General features: G+C 58.7%; 7 protein-coding genes across 7 annotated transcripts; 4 read left to right on the forward strand and 3 right to left on the reverse strand.

Moving 5' to 3' along the window:
* Positions 1-1,482: 1,482 nt before the first annotated feature.
* Positions 1,483-2,127, forward strand: MYCTH_2067913 (uncharacterized protein; the record flags this gene model as incomplete). The annotated part of the gene is made up of 1 exon (XM_003664966.1): positions 1,483-2,127. The coding sequence occupies one exon, from the start codon at positions 1,483-1,485 to the stop codon at positions 2,125-2,127; it is 645 nt and encodes a 214-aa protein (XP_003665014.1).
* A 440-nt stretch (positions 2,128-2,567) lies between these two features.
* On the forward strand, positions 2,568-6,372 carry MYCTH_2308290 (uncharacterized protein). Its single transcript, XM_003664967.1, has 6 exons — positions 2,568-2,972; positions 3,066-4,154; positions 4,331-4,750; positions 4,908-5,188; positions 5,261-5,461; positions 5,616-6,372. Exons 1-6 carry the CDS (start codon positions 2,776-2,778, stop codon positions 5,897-5,899), a joined length of 2,472 nt encoding a protein of 823 aa, XP_003665015.1. The 5' UTR covers positions 2,568-2,775; the 3' UTR covers positions 5,900-6,372.
* Positions 6,373-6,412: 40 nt separating this feature from the next.
* On the reverse strand, positions 6,413-8,321 carry MYCTH_54721 (uncharacterized protein; the record flags this gene model as incomplete). Its single annotated transcript, XM_003664968.1, has 3 exons — positions 6,413-6,816; positions 6,965-7,799; positions 7,848-8,321. The coding sequence occupies 3 exons, from the start codon at positions 8,319-8,321 to the stop codon at positions 6,413-6,415; spliced, it is 1,713 nt and encodes a 570-aa protein (XP_003665016.1).
* An 897-nt stretch (positions 8,322-9,218) lies between these two features.
* Positions 9,219-12,575, reverse strand: MYCTH_2067426 (uncharacterized protein; the record flags this gene model as incomplete). Its single annotated transcript, XM_003664969.1, has 4 exons — positions 9,219-9,336; positions 9,397-9,581; positions 9,693-11,087; positions 11,244-12,575. The coding sequence occupies 4 exons, from the start codon at positions 12,573-12,575 to the stop codon at positions 9,219-9,221; spliced, it is 3,030 nt and encodes a 1,009-aa protein (XP_003665017.1).
* A 686-nt stretch (positions 12,576-13,261) lies between these two features.
* Positions 13,262-14,282, forward strand: MYCTH_2308295 (uncharacterized protein). Its single transcript, XM_003664970.1, has one exon. It carries the CDS (start codon positions 13,373-13,375, stop codon positions 14,195-14,197), a length of 825 nt encoding a protein of 274 aa, XP_003665018.1. The 5' UTR covers positions 13,262-13,372; the 3' UTR covers positions 14,198-14,282.
* A 1,403-nt stretch (positions 14,283-15,685) lies between these two features.
* Positions 15,686-18,321, forward strand: MYCTH_103590 (uncharacterized protein; the record flags this gene model as incomplete). Its single annotated transcript, XM_003664971.1, has 4 exons — positions 15,686-16,077; positions 16,149-17,223; positions 17,463-17,549; positions 17,650-18,321. The coding sequence occupies 4 exons, from the start codon at positions 15,686-15,688 to the stop codon at positions 18,319-18,321; spliced, it is 2,226 nt and encodes a 741-aa protein (XP_003665019.1).
* Positions 18,322-18,587: 266 nt separating this feature from the next.
* Positions 18,588-19,704, reverse strand: MYCTH_2128856 (uncharacterized protein; the record flags this gene model as incomplete). Its single annotated transcript, XM_003664972.1, has 4 exons — positions 18,588-18,662; positions 18,725-18,797; positions 18,879-19,044; positions 19,644-19,704. The coding sequence occupies 4 exons, from the start codon at positions 19,702-19,704 to the stop codon at positions 18,588-18,590; spliced, it is 375 nt and encodes a 124-aa protein (XP_003665020.1).
* Positions 19,705-19,868: the final 164 nt, after the last annotated feature.

Below are 19,868 nucleotides of genomic sequence, written 5' to 3' on the forward strand. Positions count from 1 at the left end.
GTGTTTTCTTTTACTTTTTCTCTTATTTTCTTTCATGTTTTTTCATCTTCTCATTTCAATCTTGTACTTCTAAGATCATACCAAGCGCCTGGTGCCAGGGTAAGGAGTTAATTAGGCGGGGGGAGGATCACGGTTCGGCGGGCGTTATAGGAATTTTGGGGTAATTTATGTCATAACATTATGTATGAATACCATTCACTGGATCTGATAATTATTTCTTGAGGTATTAGTGAGAGATCTGGCGGTTCTTTGGAGACGTGGCACCAATTAATTACAGTTCTTATGGCCACCACAGACAATCAACAGTCAACGAGAGTTGGCCAGCTGTGCGGCCGCGCTTGGATGTAATATGTACCCACAGACCACCTCGGTGGCATGTATCATGGCCTGTCTCTCGAGACGAAGACGCGGAATGCAAGAGGTGGAATTCTCGTGACCTGTTGAATTGAGATGAACCCAAAATTTCTGAGATATTTGTACTGTGGTCATGACTACCTGTGTTAGGATCTCCCTTTATTATAGGCGAGTCTGGACGGATAGTCATGGTCTCTTCCTTGATTAGGTCAACGACAACACATAATTACGAGGTCGATCACTTGAGGAGTTGTTCGCATGAGTCGCCTGCTTTTGCTTCCTTGCCACAATATCAATCAAGTCATCGCAAACGTGGGCCTGGCATCCAAAAGCTGGCTTGAAAGAATTAACCTCAATACCAGGTCAACAAACCCAAGACCATCCAGGCACTATTTGAAACGATGCACATATGTAGAATCCGGAAGATTGACGCTAGGTTGTCCTTCAAACAGCCCCTTTCCTTCCAGTTTTCCATGATTGTACCCTTGCTTCTACGAGCCTGCCGGTTGCCCTGATAATTTACATCCATCCCGAGTAGCGGAGCCATGACTACACCTGCTCACGGTCATCTCAGCCACTTCTCGAACACTGGCTTTCTCCAGCGGGGAGTCATCGTCTCAGCTCGTCAACAGCACCAACAAAGACCCCACCGGTTACACGTGCAAGGGCTCTATATCACGATGTGCGCTGGGTGACAAAGAAGCTAATTATGGTGGTGGCGTCATGTGGTGACGTTCTTCTGCTATTATGAGAATAGAACTGCGTTTTGTGTGTATATAGATTCTCCTACCTACCTTGCCCCTCAACGGCGCATTCTACTCGCCGCAACAAGTCCCCGATTGGCTTTCAAGTTCTTTATCAAAGGTTGAACCCAACCTGGCAATGAGCCTTCTCGGAGGAAGCGGTAACAATCCCACCTTCGGCCGCGACCCCGGTCCGCCTCCCCCCTTCGCGGGCATTACCAGCGCCCCCCTTCCTCCACCAGACCTCGGCCCCCCGCCCCCGGGCACCTTTCGCACCGTCCAAGCACCGTACTATCCCATGGCAATGCCGGGAATGCCTGTACCGGGCATGCTGGTGCCTCCCGGCATGCCCATGCCCATGCCCATGCCCATGGCCGGAATGGGCATGCCCTATTACTACCCGTCCGGCCCGGCGCCGCCGCAGCCCGTGATATTCTACGGGCCCCCCTGCTACCCGCCGCCGCCGTACACGCCGTCCGCGGTGGTGGGCGGCCCGCAGCAGCAGCAGCAGGTGGGCTACGGCGCGGCGGTGGCGGTGGACGCACAAGGGGTGGTGTACCAGTACGTGTCCGGGCTGGCGGGTTCCGGGCGGTTCCCGGGGCCGGCGCCGGTGGTCGACCCGGACTTCCCCGCGGCGAACCACATCAACAGCACGGGCGGGGCCGGGGTCGAGCCGCTGTTCAACTACTTCTTCCCGACGGAGCACGCCAAGGTGATCGTCCTCAAGTGCCCCGTCCCGCCCTGGACGCTGGTCGCCGGCACGTATGCCGACCTGCCCTTCCACGCGGCCAAGGTGCCGGCCAACGTGACCATGGCGGAGCTGCTGGTCGGGTTCGGGGCCGACAACCCGGACAAGGCCAGGAACCAGTTCTGGGAGGTGTACCCGCAGGGCGGGGGCAAGTGGGGTTGGAAGGAGCACTGCACGGGCGACGACGAGGTCATGATGGCCCGGACGGTCAGGGACATGGGTTGGGTCGAGAAGAGGGACGGGGCCGTGCAGACGGTGTATTTGTGGATCAGCAAGTCGTGACGAGGTCAATATTGAAGTACGTAGGAGATATAATAATAGATCAACCGTGTGCTATCAAGAAACTGTATTATAAAGAGATTGGGGGGTTGCTCTGATTTCCCAGGAGATTGCGCGGCTCCAAATTCGAGCATTAATAATTATTCGTCATTGTTGACATTCTGGTAAACGGAACTGAGGTGTATATATATATATGATGGTTGTGAAGGGATTGTTGATGAAATTCAGCATTTTAGCTCAGAGAGAAAAACAGGAAAACATTTGATGATGGGGTTACAAAGACAAGAAATGGAAGATTGCAAACATAGGTGCTCAGCAAATGACCTGTGGGAGGAGCCGTGCCCCTGTTGTAGCCCAAACGGGTAATTAAGTCTATGATCCCTGTCTTCGGTGCTACGGAACAAATCCGATTTTTCGGGTTGTTTCCGCCCCCCGACGGTCTTGCCAATGCTCCCTCCTTCATCAGAACCAAAGGTGGCATGAGGGTGAGGGACATTGTTTTGTTGGAATTCCAGCTGTTGAGACCCCTGAGATGGCGTGTTCGGAGCTGCAGACCTAACCTCAATTCTCTCCCCCCTTTTTCCTCTGCACACCCCGTATTTCATATGTATAACCCGAGTTCCTGCTGCTACTTCGGCGTCATCCCGAACTATGGCCTCAGAACGACGCAGCGAGCGCGTCGAGCAGCGGCGACGGAGAAAGATCCCTCTGGCGTGTGAGCCGTGCCGGGAGCGCAAGTCGAGGTGCGACGGGGCCAAACCGATCTGCTCCACCTGCCAGCGCCGGTCACTGTCGCTCCACCACTGTGTCTACACCCTTGAGAATGCCCGGACGGCAAGCAACGAAGCGTGAGCGTTCCGTCCCCATTTTAACTTGACTTGGTGCTCTTCTCGCTGACACGGGCCCCCTTTCTTTCTTTCCTCCTCGTTGTTCCCCGACAGCTACATCAAGGTCCTCCATGACCGGATCCGCCGCCTTGAGAAGACATGCACAGCCCACGGCCTCCCGATCCCGCCGCTGGACTCCACAGAGGAGGCCGAGGATGCGTCCGGGCCGCCGCCGGTGACTCTGTCTCCGTCCCCGCTCCATCCCGGGAAGCGGCCGAGCGAAACTAGCATCCCGGTCCCGCGCCCGGCCCATGGCCTCCGGGACCATGACTCTCCGCCGAACCTACGACTCCAGGTCACGGTGACGTCGCCGAACCCGGACCACGAACGGCTGGAGGCCACCGAGTCGACGGCCGGCGTCACCGCCATGGGCACCGTTGCCACGGAGCACGACGTGTCGCAGGCGTTTGAGGCGGCTAACGAGTTTTACGGGAGCTCCTCGGCCGCCTCTTTCATGAAGGAGGCCTACACATCGGTCAAGCCACAACGGCCGCGGCACCAGGAGGCCAACCCGGCCAACGTCCCCGCCTTCTCTGTCAACTTTGCGCGGACCGGCCCCCGCGGGAGGGCCCAGTTCGCCCAGGCGGACAAGTTCGCGCTGCCACCGCGCCACCTCGCCGATCACCTGCTGAGCCGGTTCTGGGAGCGGGTCTACTGGCTGTACCCCCTCTTCGACAAGGCCACCTTCCTGCGGGCATACGAGAGCCTCTGGCGGCCCTCACACGAGCAGCCGGCGGAGCCCTCCCTCCCGGGCCTCGGGCTGGGGAGCAGCCCCGGGGCGGACGCGGGGACCATCGTCTTCCACTGCGCCCTCAACACCATGTTCGCCCTCGGCGCCCAATTCTCCGACCTCAGCCTCGGGGACAAGGCCTCGGCCATCGAGACCTTCTTCAACCGGGGCAAGGCGTTCGTGGGCCTGGACTTCATCGACATGCACAACGTCGGCGTCGTCCAGTCGCTCCTCCTCATGGCCCTGTTCCTCCAGAGCACGCCGTTCCCGAGCCGGTGTTGGAACGCGGTCGGCCTCGCATGCCGCGTCGCTCAGGGGCTCGGCCTGCACACGGACACGGACAGGACGTCGCGGCCGCCGCTCGAGACGGAGATCCGAAGGCGGACCTGGCATGGCTGTGTCATCTTGGACATGTAAGTAAAGAAGAAAGAAGAAAGAAGGAGTAATTACCTCTTATTCCCAGTCTCTCTCTCTCTCTCTCTCTCTCTCTCTCTCCCCTCCGCCCTCTCTCCCCCCTCCGCCTGTGCTTTGTTTTCTAACCTTGGCACGCTCGCCCGTTAATTATCACACCAATTTGCAGGATCGTCAGCATGACTTACGGGCGGCCGACGATGACGGCCCATCTGCCGGACCTGCCGCTTCCTAGTACCGTCGAGTTCGGAGAGGCTACACTCGAGACCCCCCGGCAACACCGAGCCGGTCCACAAGACGACGGCGTCCCCTCCAAGATGTGTTTCTACGTGGAGCACATCCGACAATGCCGCATCCTCGGCGAGATCCTCTCCAACGTCTACCAACCCTCCGCCGGCGGAACGGGGAGCGGCCCGCCGTGGTGGTTTGACCAGAAATCGCGCGGCATGGACGCCATCTCGGATCTGGACGCCAAGCTCTCCCGATACGAGAGAGAGCTGCCCCCCATCATGTCCTGGACCTCACCGTGCGACATCAGCGGCCTGGACAAAGACCGCCAGCTCGTCATTACTGCCCAGAGGACCGTTCTCCGGGGGAGGTAATTCAGCCCCTTCCTCTCTCTCTCTCCGCCTCCTCCGCCTCCTCCGCCCCCTCCTTCATTCTCACCCATTCTCCCCACTGGAACGCACACCCGCACACACCCGCACGTTGCCTTGAATAACCTGGCTAAAAAAAACCCTTCTCAATGTACCTAGCTTCCTCTACCTCCGCCTCATGCTCCACCGCCCGATCCTGACGCAGCTCTGCGCCAACAACACGGAGCCGAGTCCGGGCACGGGCACGGGCACGGGCACGGAGCCGAGCTCACCGGCACGGCAAGGTGCTGCAGTCCCCGCGACGGCCGGCCAGGAGCTCTTCACGTCTTTTGCGGCCGGTTGCGCCAGGATCTGCCTGGGAGCCGCCATGGACCTCATCGAGCTGGTCCACAGCACCTACCTGACCAACACCACGGGCGGGTGGTGGTGGGACGGGCTGTGTAAGAACCCGCCTTCCCGTTTTCTTTCTTTCTTTCTTTATTCTGAGTCGATTGCTAACCGCGGACGCGCAGATGCCTTCACGGCCGGCCTGGCCGTCATCGTGGGGTACCTCTCGCCCCCGCTGCTGGCGTCGGTCGACAGGCAGCGCCTCGAGAGGTCGTGGATGCTGTGCCAGGGCATCCTGGCGCACCTGACCTCGTTCAGCATCTCTGCACAGCGGTCTCTGAGGCTGCTTCAGAAAGTCCACGCCGACGTCATGTCGCGGTCTTCAGGTGAGACCCTTTCCCCAACCTCCCCTGCCGCTTCTTTTCTTCCCCCCCTTCCGGTCACCTACGAGCAAGAACAAACCAAGAACCTGGGAAAATCCCCCGAGAGTTTGGAATCGACCACAGACCTAATTAACGTGATTATTCAATTAATTATTAGCTGCCTCGGACAAAGACCAAGACCCGCCGCCGCCCCTGCGCCCTCCGACGATGTCGGCTAATAATCATGACACCGCCACCACGGCGCATGCGGACGCGGCGGCCGGCTCGGGGCAGCAGGGGCCCGCCACGCAAGCCGAGGAGGCGCCGCTGGATCTGGGCAGCAGTTTTCAGTTTCAGCTGCCCGCCGGTACCGACATGTTTGGGGCCGGGCTGGTGTTCAACTGGGACCAGTCCCTTGACATGATCCCTGGCGGTCTAGGCATGGACATCTACCAGTATTAATTTATTACCTAATTAGACCGGGGAAATCGGTCACCCGCTCTCGAGGAGACCTTGGGTGTGTGTTAGGGTTCAATATCTCCCTGTTGTGATTTCTGTAGCAGGTAATAAATTAATACACCATACCATGAATACCTCCTAATCATGTATTTATCTCCTTGACAGACGGGAGCGCAGTCAAAATCTCTCTACCTTCGTCGTCTTACTCGTAATAGCCATTTGGTCACGTCATCTACCTATATCCACCACCCCTTCGTCATGCGTCCGGCGAGAGCGTTGGTAGAAATTACAGCGCCCGATTCTTCCACCCGGGCAGCGCTGCCGCCCACCACGCCATCAAGGTGGCCAGTCGGGAGTTTGGGTTGTTTCCAGCCAGCCCAGAGAGCAAAAGCAAACCTGCCGCAAGAATAGCGGTGACGGTCATGAGCCAACGGCCATAGCAAGACCTCCTGGGAATGACCGGATCCAATTTACCCTGATAAATAATAATTAATAACGAATAATAATCAGATGGTGTCAGTTGGGAGAGCGGACAAAAAAAGAACGGAAATGAGAGAGAAACAAAAGAACGATAATTAGATGAGAAATATTAAAGAAAAAACGCACCGTGTACTCCCAGTCCCGCCAGACGGGAAACAGGCTCTCGTACCAGTAGCGGGCCTGGCTCCAGGGGTAGGTCATGGCGTTCCAGGCCTTGCCGCCGGGCCCGCGGACGTACCAGCTGCTGCAGCCGGACGACCAGACGGTGCGGCGCAGGGCGCTCTGGATGCGGCGCGCGAACGCCTCCTCGGCGGGCCGCTTGAGGCTGACGACGACGCCGGCGCGGCCGTCCAGGGCGGGCCGCAGCACGCGCAGCGCATAGTTGACCGCGTTCTCGATCGCCATGACGGCCGAGGTGTGTCCCGTGGCGGTGTTGGGGCCTAATTGCATGCAGAGATTTTGTGTCAGCCTCTCTCTCTCTCTCTCTCTCTCTCTTTTTTTTTTTTTTTTTTTTTTTTAAGGAAAACGAAAAACCAAAACAAAGGGGGGGGAGGCAGGAAGGGGGGAGGGAGAAAGGGGGAAGCTCACCGAGAAGAAAAAACATGTTGGGGAACCCGCTGAGGGAGGTACAGTTGTACGCTTCGGGCCCGCCAAAGGACTCCCAGTGTTGGGCGAGGGTCTCGCCGTCGCGGCCGACGACCTCGACGCCGGGGAGGTACTGGTTGGTGGCGAAGCCGTTGGCCATGATGATGACGTCTGCCTCGACGACCGTGCCGCTCCGCATGCGCAACCCGTCCGGCAGGATCTCGGCGACGGGCTCGTCGGTCAGCGTGACGTTCTCGGCGTGCAGGGTCTCGAGGTAGCCCGAGTCGAAGATGCGCCGCTTGCAGCCGACCTCGAAGTCCGGGATGAGCATGTCGTGGTACTCGGCCGGGGCGGTCCGGCGCATGTACTCCTCCGCCCGTTCCCGCATCTTGCGCCGGTACCGCGCCCCGTCCTCGGTCAGCTTGAACCCTCTCCAGGACGCCTCGGCGAGTACGTAGACGAGGAAGCGCTGCAGCCTGGTCAGGCCCGGGACGGCGGCCAGCAGGGCCCGGACGGCGCCGGGGATCCGCCGGTCGATGGGCGGGTAGACCCAGTGCTTGGACCGCACCACCTGGGTCAGGTGCCGGACCCGGCCCGCGATGGCCGGCACGATCTGGGCGGCGGTGCACCCGTTGCCGAAGAGGACGACCCGCTTGCCCGTCAGGTCGACGTCGGACCGCCACCGGGCCGAGTGGAACACGGGCCCGCGGAACCGCTCGAGTCCGGGCACGTCCAGCTCCCGCGGCTGCGTGAACAGGCCGGTCGCCGAGAACAGGTAGCGGCACTCGTGCACCAGCACGCGGACTTTCCATTTCCCTCCTCGCCCTCTCTCTTCCCTCTGACCTTCCCCTTCCCCTTCCTCCCGCTCCGGCTCCGGATCCCGCACGCGCACCCAGAGGCGCCAGACGGCGCGGTCCTCGATCCAGACGCAGCGGAAGACGTCGGCGTTGAAGACCATACCGTCGGTGACGCGGTAGCGGTCGGCGACAGCGGCGAGGTAGGCGCGCAGCTCGGCGGCGGGCGGCAGCACGCGGGTCCAGGCCGGGTTGGGCGCGAAGGAGAAGGAGTAGAGCGCGCTGGGCACGTCGCAGGCCGCGCCCGGGTAGTCGTTGACCAGCCAGGTGCCGCCGGGCCCCGGGTCGCGCGAGAAGAGCCGGAGGTGGTGGTGGCCGCCCTGCCCCCCCGCCGTCAGACCGTACCATCGGGCCAGCGTCGCGCCCAGGCAGATGCCCGAGAAGCCGGTGCCGATGCAGGCAAAGGTGCTGTAGCTTGGCCGATCCGCCTGGTGGACGTCATCCGGGTCGTTGGCGGATGTGGATGTGGTATTGATATCATCGCTATTATCTCTCGGGGAGGTCATGGTGATGATGATGGTAAAAAATGTAATTAGGTTTTGTGGACAAGAAAGAAAGGACTTGTCACAGGGTAATTATTTATTATTATATCAACCGTACCCGGATCGGCGAAGGGGAAGGGAACCAACACAACCGAGGTAGTAACCAGGCAAAATATGTAGGTAGTCTTATTAATTTCGTACCTGATAGGATATGTGTTATATGTACATACATACAGGTGCACACCTAAGTACCTACCTATCAACAGGCTTGACTATTGTTGGATGTGTTATTAAATGAGTAATCCGTCGAGATGCTCTCCGGTGTACCTCGGCTTCTCCATCATTAAGCTCGTGTGGAGGTGCGGGGAAGCAGGGCACCTTGGATCGACGGCTAACCTGATGGTCGCACAGAGGTGGAGACGTGGAGAGCTAATTACCCCTGTGGTATGTATGTACTGTATGTAATCCGTACTTGGCCTAGATCAGTAATAGGTTCGGCATTGCTCAGGTGCGCAGTATGGATAGGGTAATGAGCGGGATGTTCCCGACGGCCATGTCCATGCACATACCCAGGTACCTACATAGTATAGCGTCAGTTGAAGAGCTGGAGACATATTTCGACGTCCAGAAGCGTATACACACCCGCTTCTTCGATCTGCCATTTTGGGCTTTCCAGGTTAGTGATCTTGTGGCCAAAAAGCAAGCACAATGGTATTAGGAACACCTCTAGCAATGCTCGTTGTTGGTGCCCGCATGGTATGCTCCGCTGTCGCATGTCTTTCACGTCAGAATCGGTCGAGGAGTGTGATCGCCTTGCAGGTCATGGAAGAACCGAAGCGGTCGTAATTAAGCAACAGAAAGAACGCTCCCCAAGAACCTAACACCTCAAACAAACCCCCCCCCTCGTTACCTAACAACTAATCACACCCCAAAATGGACATACCCAGCCCACCTCAACGGCTGCAACGGCCACTTCTCCCTCGCATCCATCACCGCCTCCCTTAACACAGCCGCCACGACCCCGTCATCGACCACCACCCTCTCCCCCACCCTTTCCTCTTGCCCCTGCCCCTGCCCCTGCCGGCCCGCACGCGCCCACGCCTCCGCCAGCCGGTTATAAAACCTCCCCGCAACCTCCACCGACGCCTCCAGCTCGGCCGGCCACATGGTCGCCACGACGTGCGGAAACCCGGCGACCTGAAACCCGGACGCGAGGTGGATCACCTCGTCCACCAGCCTTTTCGCCCTGCTCTCGGCCGTCGAGCACGCCGAGAGGCATGCTATCTTTGCCCTATTACTCGTACTAGTAGTAGTAGTAGTAGTAGTAGTAGTACTCCCATCCGTGGTGGTCGTAAGGCCGGTATTATTAGTAGTGTGGTGGGCGATATGGCGGACCGTGAGCAGATCGGCCACCGCGACCGGGGAGGGGTCTCGTTCGGAAGGCGGGGGTTGGTGTTGGAGGATGAGGTGGCTTTCGGAGGGGTTGGAGCGGTCGGAGACGCCGTGGCAGGCGAAGTGGGCTATTTCGCAGTGGGGGAGATTGGCGAGAACGGTTTCGGTGCTGGGGTGGCGGAGGGGGACGACGGCGTGGGAGGGGGCGAAGGCGGTGGTGATGCGGGCGAGTTCGGTGGCGGTGGTGGGGAGTGGGGGGTTGCGTTTGTCCTTGTTGGTGGGTGGGGTGGTAGGCATGAGGGCGACGAGGAGGGAGGGTTTGGTGGTGGTGGTGGTGGTGGTGGTGGTCGTCGTCGTCGTCGTCGGGGGGAGGTTGCGGAGGAAGGAGGCACGTTGTTGGGCGTAGGCGAGGGCGCGGGTAGTCGGAGTGTAGGAGCTGATGGTGTAGGTGTAGGCGTTGGCGACGGAGGATGGGCGGTGGTCGCCTGCCGCGTGGAAGGGGAGGAAGGCGCCGAGTCCGGCGCCGATCCACCAGACCCGGGTTGGTTCGATGGGCGGGGGGTTATCCAGGAGATGGAGAGCGCGCAGGATCGGTTCCGCGCAGGCGGTCCACAGCCAGGCCAGGTACTCGCGGCACATCCGGTTCTTCTTGCCGAATTCGCTCCTCGTATCGAATCGCGTCGGCTTCTTGTCCAGCCAAGCTTGGACTTCCCCCTTCCGCAGCTTTGGGAGGTGGACGAGCCGGATGGTCGATGCGGTCACCAGGATGGCATCGCTTCTCTCGTCGGCGACGTTGACCACGACGATTGGGCCACTGGCAGCAAGCGACTTGACCTCTTCCGCGGTCGGGCCCTGGAGGAAGCTTTTCTGGCCGGTCAGCTGGCGGATTTCCGATATCAGCCCATCGAGCTCCCTGACTTGGCTGTCTCGCTGGCGAACCATGGCTTGCCGCAATGCTACATCATCCACTCCCGTGTCGACCGGCCGGCTGATCACGTCCCGGAGTCTTCCATAGCGGGCTGCGTGTTCCGGGCGAGTTGCCGCAAGGCCCGAGACGTCGCTCCTGTCCTCGATCAACAGCCCCAGGATGAGGCCCCGACCCAGCTCGAGCAGCTCCAGGGCCCGGGCCGGGCTCTCACCCGCCCGGATGGACAAGGCGCAAGTCTCGACGGCGATGTCGGAGAAGTCGGCCGTCAGACGTTGCTGGTCCTCCCTGCTCAACAGGCGGGTGTTGGTTCTGCGGAGGATGTCTAGCACCTGCTCGCCTATCTCGACTGCCCGGGCGTATTCGCCGCGTTCCCGGAAGATGGCCATCAGCTGCACGGCGGCCACCATGCGGCTCATGGGTTCGCCGAGCGGGTCGTCCAGGGATTCCAGGTACAAGGGAACGGACCGGTCCTCCCAGGGCGGATTCCAACGGACGTCGTCGATCCGGACTTCGAACATGCCGCCAAAGTCGAACGTATGGGCAAGCGTGTACAGGCGAGCAAGACTGAACATGATGTGGCACCGATCGACATGGTTCTTGGGCACCGATGCCGCCGCATCCTCCACAAAGGAGAGCGCCTCCCGGAGGTCGCCCTGGTTACGGGTCCGCTCTGCACGCTCTCGCAACAGCCAGGCCATGTTCCTCGCATAACCCGGCCAGCTTGGGCTCTTCCGTGACAGCCGTTCCATTGCTTCTGCCTGGCGGTCGATTGCCGTGTTCAGGTAGTCCAGGTTCTCTTCTCTGTTCCGCCAGTAGCGAGAGCGGTACGCAGAGGCGAGGCTGTTGAGCCAGAGAGCGGGCGCATCACCTGGAGGTTGCATCGTCTCGACGGCTTCGCGGAGCAGTGAGAAGGCCTGGTCAAACGTGGCGTCTTGTTTGTCGACGTTGTAGAGTTTCAAAAGTTTGACACCAATGTTGTGCTTGATGCCGTTTGTGAGCAAGTCGGCAGGGGCATGGCCCGAGGGAGTTGGCAAAGCAGACCTGGAGACTCGGATGGCGTCCCGTAGGTCCTCGACTCTGTTCAGCCGATCAAAGCGGTCCTCGAGTCGGCACCCCAGATTGGTCAAGTACTGGTTCTTTTTGGGCGAGTCGGGTGTCACGGCGACTGCGTCGAACGAGAGGCCGATAGCGGCATCCAAGTCCTCGATCCTGCTGTTCCGTTTTGCTCGCTTCTGTAGCGCGTTGGCCTGCGTTTCCAGCAGAGCAGCCCGGGACGCACCGTCGCCGTCCGGGACCACGGCAAGTCCCCGCCGGCAGATCTCTATGGACTCGGTGAGGAGGTCCGCATCTTGGTTCTGGTCGTAAACATTTTGGAGATAATAGCCCAGCTTGCCATACCAAAAGAACAGTCTCGGCGTGTCGTTGGGGGCGCGCTCCAAGGCCCTCCGCAGGAGCTGGCAGCCCTGCTCCAGGTCGTCGTCGAGTCCATGTTTCTCAAAATAACCCAGGAATAGGTCGGCCACGAAGAGGAGAATCTGCGTCCTTCTGCCGTCTCTTTCGTGCACATCTTCAGCCCGGGCGTCTTCTGGCTGCCGGCTTTGGGGAGGACGAACTTGGTAAATACTGACCATCAAGTTCATGGCCTCGGTTGCGTAAGGGTCGTCGTCAGGGAGGAAGGCCAAAGCCCGGTCTATGGTCAACAGGGCGTCGGCCATATCCATCCGGTTGGACGTTTGCTCGAGGTGCTCACAGAGCAGCTTGTGGTATGTCCTCAGGATGTCTGTCCTCCGGGGGTGGCTCCTCAGAGGAGGTATCAGGTTGGCAGACACGCGAGCCGCTTGGATGGCAGTCTGCAAAACTTCAAGCTCGCGTGTCTCCAAATATCGGTTGTATTGACGGACTGCATGGTTATGCAAGATGTCGATTACTATTTGGTCGCGGCTGAGTTGTGAATCCATGGTAGCGTCACGCGACGAGGGGTCCTGTATGTCTTGGTTGTCGGAGCGATTGAGGTATTCTAACAGTTGACCGACTCCGTGTAACGGGTAAGTCAGCAATCTCCAGAGCGTTTGAGCGATATTATTATACGTGGCTGCCATGGCTATCCCGTCTTTGGGGGGGCAGACTGATGGAGAGCCACAAAAGAAAGAGGAATATTGATGGAATCCCAAGCGAAGCTGGTCGCCCTGAGAAACGGTGGCCCGTCGGTGGGTGTTGCGGTTGCCGATATCATCGACTTCTATTTATCCTGACAGACCTTCAAGTCCGTTCAAGGAACCAAATCATGTCGTGATGTGCAGGACAGGGATCTGTGTTGCGCTCTGAGCCGGCACATCAAGGTTGTGTTGAGCGCAAGGAATCTCTTTCAACAAAATCAACGGATTAAGGTTCTGGAAGCCAGAGTTGTCGAATCAAAATGACGCTGCTATGGTCTGGATGTCGTCTGAAGTCGACGTGACCTCATAGCCACCGAACAAAACCGGACGGTTCTCTCATCTCCCCCTCTTTTTGCGCAACACAGCCACTCAAATTGGACAACTGGGGGTCTAGAAGTTCGGCTAGAAATGGTCTTATGATCTAATTAAAACATTGCCTCGAGGCTGGTACCGGAACCCTTCCAAAATTAATTACTGGTCCGTCTGTCCGGGCATGGCTCTCCAGGGTCACATAAAAGGGGTCTGGGCTCATCAAGCCTTCCGATGAGCTCTTCTTCAGGCACGGCTCATTGAAAAATCACTCCTCCAGGAAAACAAAGATGCCACAGAATATCCTCCTTCCCCAGGGTCTCTTGCCCACCACGTCGATGCGCCTGGGCCGTTTCATAGTGACCGTCGACGACCCCCATTTGTCGCCGTTTCATGATCCAAAAATCGAAGTCAGGCCGGACAGCGACATATTCAAATCGACGTTTCTGAACTACGATGGAGACCAGCAGGCCGGCTCCGGCAACAAGTTCGCGGCCGGTCTTCCAAGCCTTCTCAACGGGTCAGTCACGAGGAAGACTGGAAGGTCGTGCGCGGTCCGTGCCGACAGCGTGACAACCTACCAACTCATAAACCCAGTTCCCCGATTCAGAGAAGCGGTGAGAGATGATGCGACGCGTAAGTGGTTCGAAGGGCGGAAAGACGAGGGTTGTGACGACTTCTATTTCGTGGTCGGCTACCACGTCATGGCCAACGCCGTTATCGAGATAGGCAAAGAGAAGAGCAGTGGTGCCTCGGGACGGCTCAACGTCCCGGTTTCCATGGCGCTTGCCGCTGGGGGCATTCCGCTCCCCGTCGGGGGCATCACGGACCCCCAGTTTGAGGCGGAATACGAGAGATCTCGAGGAGGCACTGTCCGATTCGAAGCCCCCGGTGAGCGTGTTTCCGCCCTGCAATACCGCAAGGTCTCGTTCAAGTGGTTCTCCAGCAGGAACATCGACAGAGCCACCCTGGCCAAAGATAACGTGTGGGAGAGTCTACTCAGGGTGAAGGGCGAGACAGGGGAGGAGGAGGAGGAGGAGGAGGACATGGCCCAAGTGGAGCTAGAGGAGGACGAAGAAGAGGGAGACAAGACTGTCGCCGAGAACTTGCGCTAAGATGGTCTCGGAAAATGGTGTTTGTAAACTAGTGTTCAACGACAACGACAAGCTCCTCTTTCCCAGCTCCTTTGGCATCCCCCCCCCCCCCTCCTCTTTAAACTGGCCGTCATGCAGGCGAACCAGCTTCACATTCCCCAGGCCTGGCAGATGGGTGGTCGAAAGCGACTCATTCTTCCTCCTCAGCCGGCCTTTTGGACTTCAGCGACAACGAGCTGTGTCTCTTGGTAATCGAAGGTGCCATAGGGATATTATCCTTAATGGTTGGTGTTGCAATCGAGGAGGGTTTTTACCTCGAGCAGTAATTACGCCGGGTGTGGTACATAGTAATAATTAGATAACGCTCTGGGAATCTTATGAAATGCAGTAATTAATAGTCAATGGGAGAACCTCCCTCTAATTAATTAGTTCTCGCACCAGTTGTACGACGACGACACCCCCAGCGCGGACGGCAGCATCACAACCGACCCATCCGCACCCACCACCAAAGCACTGTCCAAAACCGCGCACTATTAATTACACCACCGTCCTCTCCCCGAACCCAGACGACACGTTCATCACCTCACTTCCGGCCGCTTGTCAAGAGCGATTTGCATTTGAATTGCGCTGGTGGGGACATGGATCGGGTGCTCGAGGACATCCGACGCAGGGTCTGCGAGATCAAGGGCTGGTCGCTGGAGGCGGGCCTGGCCTGGCGAGGTTGCGGGAGAACTGTGAGATAGCGTCTTCTCCCCAGCAAAAAAAAAGCTCACAATGCCCACCCGAGCTAGAGTCAATAATTAATTGCCGCTTTCGGCAGGAATACCGCCAGCAAGAATGACTGTCTAGGTTACGCATATCGTCCTAAGATGCATCTCCTCCATGGCTACGCGAGTGCTGTATGGAGGATGTATGTACATACATACAGTACAGTACAGACATCCAGGAACGGAATGATCCCGACGCCGTTGACGCCGTTGCCGAACTAGGGGCACCGGCTTTCACGTGGAGCTGCTTAGTTGTACCGTGCCGAAAGATGAGCAGTGGAGAAGGCGAGCCTCGGCCCTCTCCGCAACCCCGCATTTTTAGCACGTTGGCCAGGCACGAGACCCTGGATTCCTTCCCCAGATCTGATAGGGTTTTGCGAGGATCGACGGGCAAACGAGCGCCGGAGCCGGGGGGGAATCGTTCTGGTGGTGTCGCATCGTCCCGCTTCCCGGCCCATCGCCCATCGTGCCGGGATTCCTGCAGGAGAACAGAATACTAATTACACGAATAAAATAGTCTCGCCATGTTTATGCGACCTGAAAAGCATCCACAGTCGTGCAAGGTTTTTTTTTATTATTATTTTTTACTTCACTTCTTTATACCTTTTCAGGCTCGTGTCAATTGATGAGAAAAGGAGTCTTGCGGCTTCAATAAGGGATATTAAATCAGGTACCTAAATAAGAAAACGAAGAGGACTCGGAGTAGGGAGGAAAGGGAGGAATTGGGAGATAATAGTTAACCATGGCGACGACAACCGAGACGGCGCCGCTGTCGGCACCAGTGCCCGTCGAGCTCCCCGAAGCATCGCGATTCCTCAACGATAGCCAATGGAAGGTTCTCATGAGCCTCATGGACGCCATCATCCCCGCGGTCCGCATCCGGGACTCGGCAGGGGACACCAAGGCCGCCCAAGATGCTTCTACCACCCACCTTCCGGGCGCAGAATATTCCGAGACGGCAGCCAAGCTCCGGAAGGCCGTTACGCCTCTCGACCCTTCGTCAGAAATCCTCGAAGCGTACCTTGCCGAGCGGCCCTCGGAGAGTCCGGCCTTTGCCCAGCTCCTCACCTTGATCCTCTCCAATATTCCACCAAGCAAGCAGCGCGAGTTTCGCATCCTCCTCTCCGTCCTCAAGTGAGTCTCTTTCCCGTACAAGGACGATTTTGTCCTCGACTCTATTACTAATAAATAAACCTCTGGTCCAGTACTCGCCCTGGCAGCCTGCTCCTGACCTCGCGCGCCACCCCGCTTCCGTCTCTCCGCCTGTCCGAGCGGGTCAAGATCCTCCAGAGCTGGTCCAACTCGCCTCTCTGGTCCCTCCGGTCGCTCTTCAAGAGCATGACGACCCTCGGCAAGCTGGCCTTCATTCGCAGCAGCGCCAACTTCCCCGCGCTGACGGGCTTCCCGGCGGTCCCCCGGGATTGGACGTCCGGGTCGACCTCGCACCCGTACGAGTTTCTCCAGTTCGAGGCCGCGTCCGGAACCGGAAAGGCCCCGGTCGAGATCTCGACCGACGTCGTCATCGTGGGCTCCGGGTGCGGCGCCGGGGTGGTAGCGAAGCGGCTGGCGTCCGAGTTCGGCCCCTCGCTCGGGGTCCTGGTGCTCGAGAAGGGGCGGCACCTGGACGCGCGCCACTTCCCGCTGTCGCAGGCGACCGGGCTGGCCACCCTGTTCGAGGCCGGCGGCGTGGTCGAGACGGACGACGGGTCGATGACGGTCACGGCGGGCAGCTGCTTCGGCGGCGGCGGCACCGTCAACTGGAGCGCCGCCCTGCAGACACAAGACGTTGTGCGCGCCGAGTGGGCCCGCACCCACCGCTTGCCCTTCTTCGAGTCGGCCGACTTCCAGGCCTGCCTCGACCGCGTCTGGGACGCCATGGGCTGCACCGGCGACAAGGTCGCGCCCAACCACGCCAACCGCGTCCTGCTCGAGGGCGCCCGGAAGCTGGGCTACCAGGCCAAGGTGGTGCCCCAGAACTGCGGCGGAAGCGAGCACCACTGCGGCTACTGCACCCTCGGATGCTGGAAGGGCGAGAAGAAGGGCCCCGTCAACGGCTGGTTCCCCGATGCGGCCGAGCAGGGCGTCCAGTTCGTCGAGCGCATGACCGTCAAGAGGGTCCTTCTGGACCACAAGAAGGGCAAAAAGGTCGCCAGGGGAGTTCAGGGCGTCTGGAAGTCCCGCGACGGCCGCGAGGTCGAGGTTATCGTCCGCGCAAAGAAGGTCGTCCTCAGCTGCGGCACCCTCTGGAGCCCGGTCGTGCTGATGAACAGCGGCATCAAGGTGAGCCGGTCACACACAACATTACACATTACACTCTCTACTGGAGATGCTGACGGCCGGCCAGAACCCCCAGATCGGCAAGAACCTACACTTGCATCCGACCAACTTTGTGTCCGGCATCTTTGACGAGGATGTCCAGCCATGGGAGGGTACGGCAACCCCCTCCCTTCCCCTTCCACCCCCGATCTCGTCCCCTTAGACGGAGCGTTACTAACCAACTGACGCGGTTCACACAAACAGGCGGATCTCTAACCTCGGTGGTCAGCTCGTTTGAGAACCTCGACTCCAAGGGCCACGGTGTCAAGCTCGAAGCCATGTCCATGATGGTACGACATCCCCTGATCCCCTCCTCCCTCAAGCCCTCCTCACTCTCATTGATCACCCCTCCTTAATGCTATTCTTTCTGTTGGCTCACCGCGACCGCAGCCATCCTTCTGCCTCCCCTTCCTCCCCTGGGCCTCGGGCACCGACTACAAGGTGCTCGCGGCGCACTACCGGCGTCTCAACACCTTCATCGCCATCTGCCGAGACCGCGACATGGGCTCGGTCTACCGCGACCCGACCACCGGCCGCCCCCGGATCGTCTACACCCCGTCCGACTTCGACCGCGCCCACAACCTGCGCGGCGTGCTCGAGCTCTGCCGGATCCTGTACGCCCACGGCGCCAGGGAGATCCACCCCTCCATCGCCGGCTTCCCGCCCTTCATCCGCAGGACGAAGGAGGAAGATAACAAGCCCGAGGGCAGGGACAAAGACAAAGACAAGCACAAAGACAAGGACGAGGACGAGGAGAAGGAGAAGCGCGAGTTCGAGGAGTGGCTGGGGCGGCTCAAGGCGCACGGCAACAAGCCGCCCGCGACGCCGTTCGCGTCGGCGCACCAGATGGGCACATGCCGCATGAGCGCCAGGCCCAAGGAGGGCGTCGTGGACCCGCGCGGCCGCGTCTGGGGCGCCGAGGGCCTCTACGTCGCCGACGCCAGCGTCTTTCCCAGCGCGAGCGGCGTCAACCCCATGGTCACGACCATGGCCATCGCCGACTGGATCGGACAGGGCGTCTGCGAGGACCTCAAGAAGGACGGGATCCCCTCGAAGCTGTAATATCTCGCGAGAGTGTGGGAGGGTTTGGATATAATAATTAATCCAGTCTAATTAATCAGTCTAATCAAATCTATAAACACAATAACGGCTACTTGATGTAATTAGTGATTTAGTATCACAGTCATCAGAGACCCAAACCTTTGCACTCTTTGGTTCCATCCCAGCCAACAAGCCATCTCGTCACTAATTAAATTACATGTAATTACGAAATGAACACGGGAGCAGTGAGACAAAGGGAAAACAGAACAAGAAAACAAAGAATAACCTCACGGCCCCTCAAAGCCGAGGTCGGCAGACCACCAAATGTCGTTAGGAGGGATGAAGGCCAGGCCGGCGTCGGGCTGCGTGGCCAAGGTCCGCGCCATGTTGGGAGGCTTCCAGATTCCTTGCTCGCGTAGTCCACGAAGGACTGGTTGGCGATGGCTTCCACGGCGAAGCTAAGAATAGGGAAGGCGATGTTGGAGTACACGGTCTGTCTGCGGGGGGAAAGGGGCCCCTGAGGGAGTGGCCGCCTTCCAAAGTGTGTGAAAAAGGCTGTGTTTGACTATCGAATTTACCGTCGTTGCGCCGATGGGTCAACCAGGTCGGGAACGACAAGCTCACCAGTCCTATTACACGCCCGAGTGCCGAAGAAGCTGGAACAGCCGATGAGCTCGGAGCGGTTAGTAGCCACCGGGTAGCCATAAGCAGCGAGGTTTCCGAATTGGGCAATATCTGTGATCACTATTGGGCGTTGTCAGTAGTAGGCCATATAGCACAGGGCTGGGGCACACTGGAAGTTACTTACATAGCCAAAAAGCTGTCGAGAATTTCAGGCAACCTCTATGAGCTATTCCCGGCGAGGGTAAAACACGCCTCATTTTGTCCTGGCCATGATTCGCTTCCTCGAGTCAGGAACGCCCATCAACATCCGGGGGTCGTACATGGAGCCTGCTTGGTTCTTTCCAGCTTCAGACGATATCAAGACACGGTAGCTAGGTTGTGTAACAAGGGTAGTTCCAGTCTAGGAATTGTTTGTCTGGTGTTGGGAAATGGAAGGCGAGAGATAGGCGACAATCCCGCTGTCCTCGACCCTGGCTAAATCTCAGCCCCCGCCACGTCGTGACGCGGCGGAGGGCGGCGAAGCACCCCAAATGTATGTACATACGGTTGCGCCGTCCAAAGGTACCTGAATTCAACTCCATGACCCACTGCTCGGGAAAGACACGTGATGAACTGAGGGAAACAGCTCCTCGCATATTCCACGTGAGAGAGAGAGAGCCTGAACGGGAACAAACCCCCACGCGTCGAGCCCAAACAAAATGTGGCCGAGATGAGCTTACTGCCTGCGCCCAATGAAAGCTCGACTAGGACCACGTAGATATCCGAGGACCCGAAGGTCATAGTCGAAGCCTCTCTCTCCGTTGTACCGAAGGACCGTGGGGGGAGGGGCGCTCGCCCCTAGTATAGCTCTAGCCGTCTCGGACGTATGCACAGCACATACATGCAGGTTTGTATCACCTGAGAATAAACCTCTATGGTCCGATACTCCTAGTGTATACGGCCAT

Source organism: Thermothelomyces thermophilus, chromosome 5 (assembly GCF_000226095.1).
Source record: "Thermothelomyces thermophilus ATCC 42464 chromosome 5, complete sequence".
NCBI classification, from domain to species: domain Eukaryota; kingdom Fungi; phylum Ascomycota; class Sordariomycetes; order Sordariales; family Chaetomiaceae; genus Thermothelomyces; species Thermothelomyces thermophilus.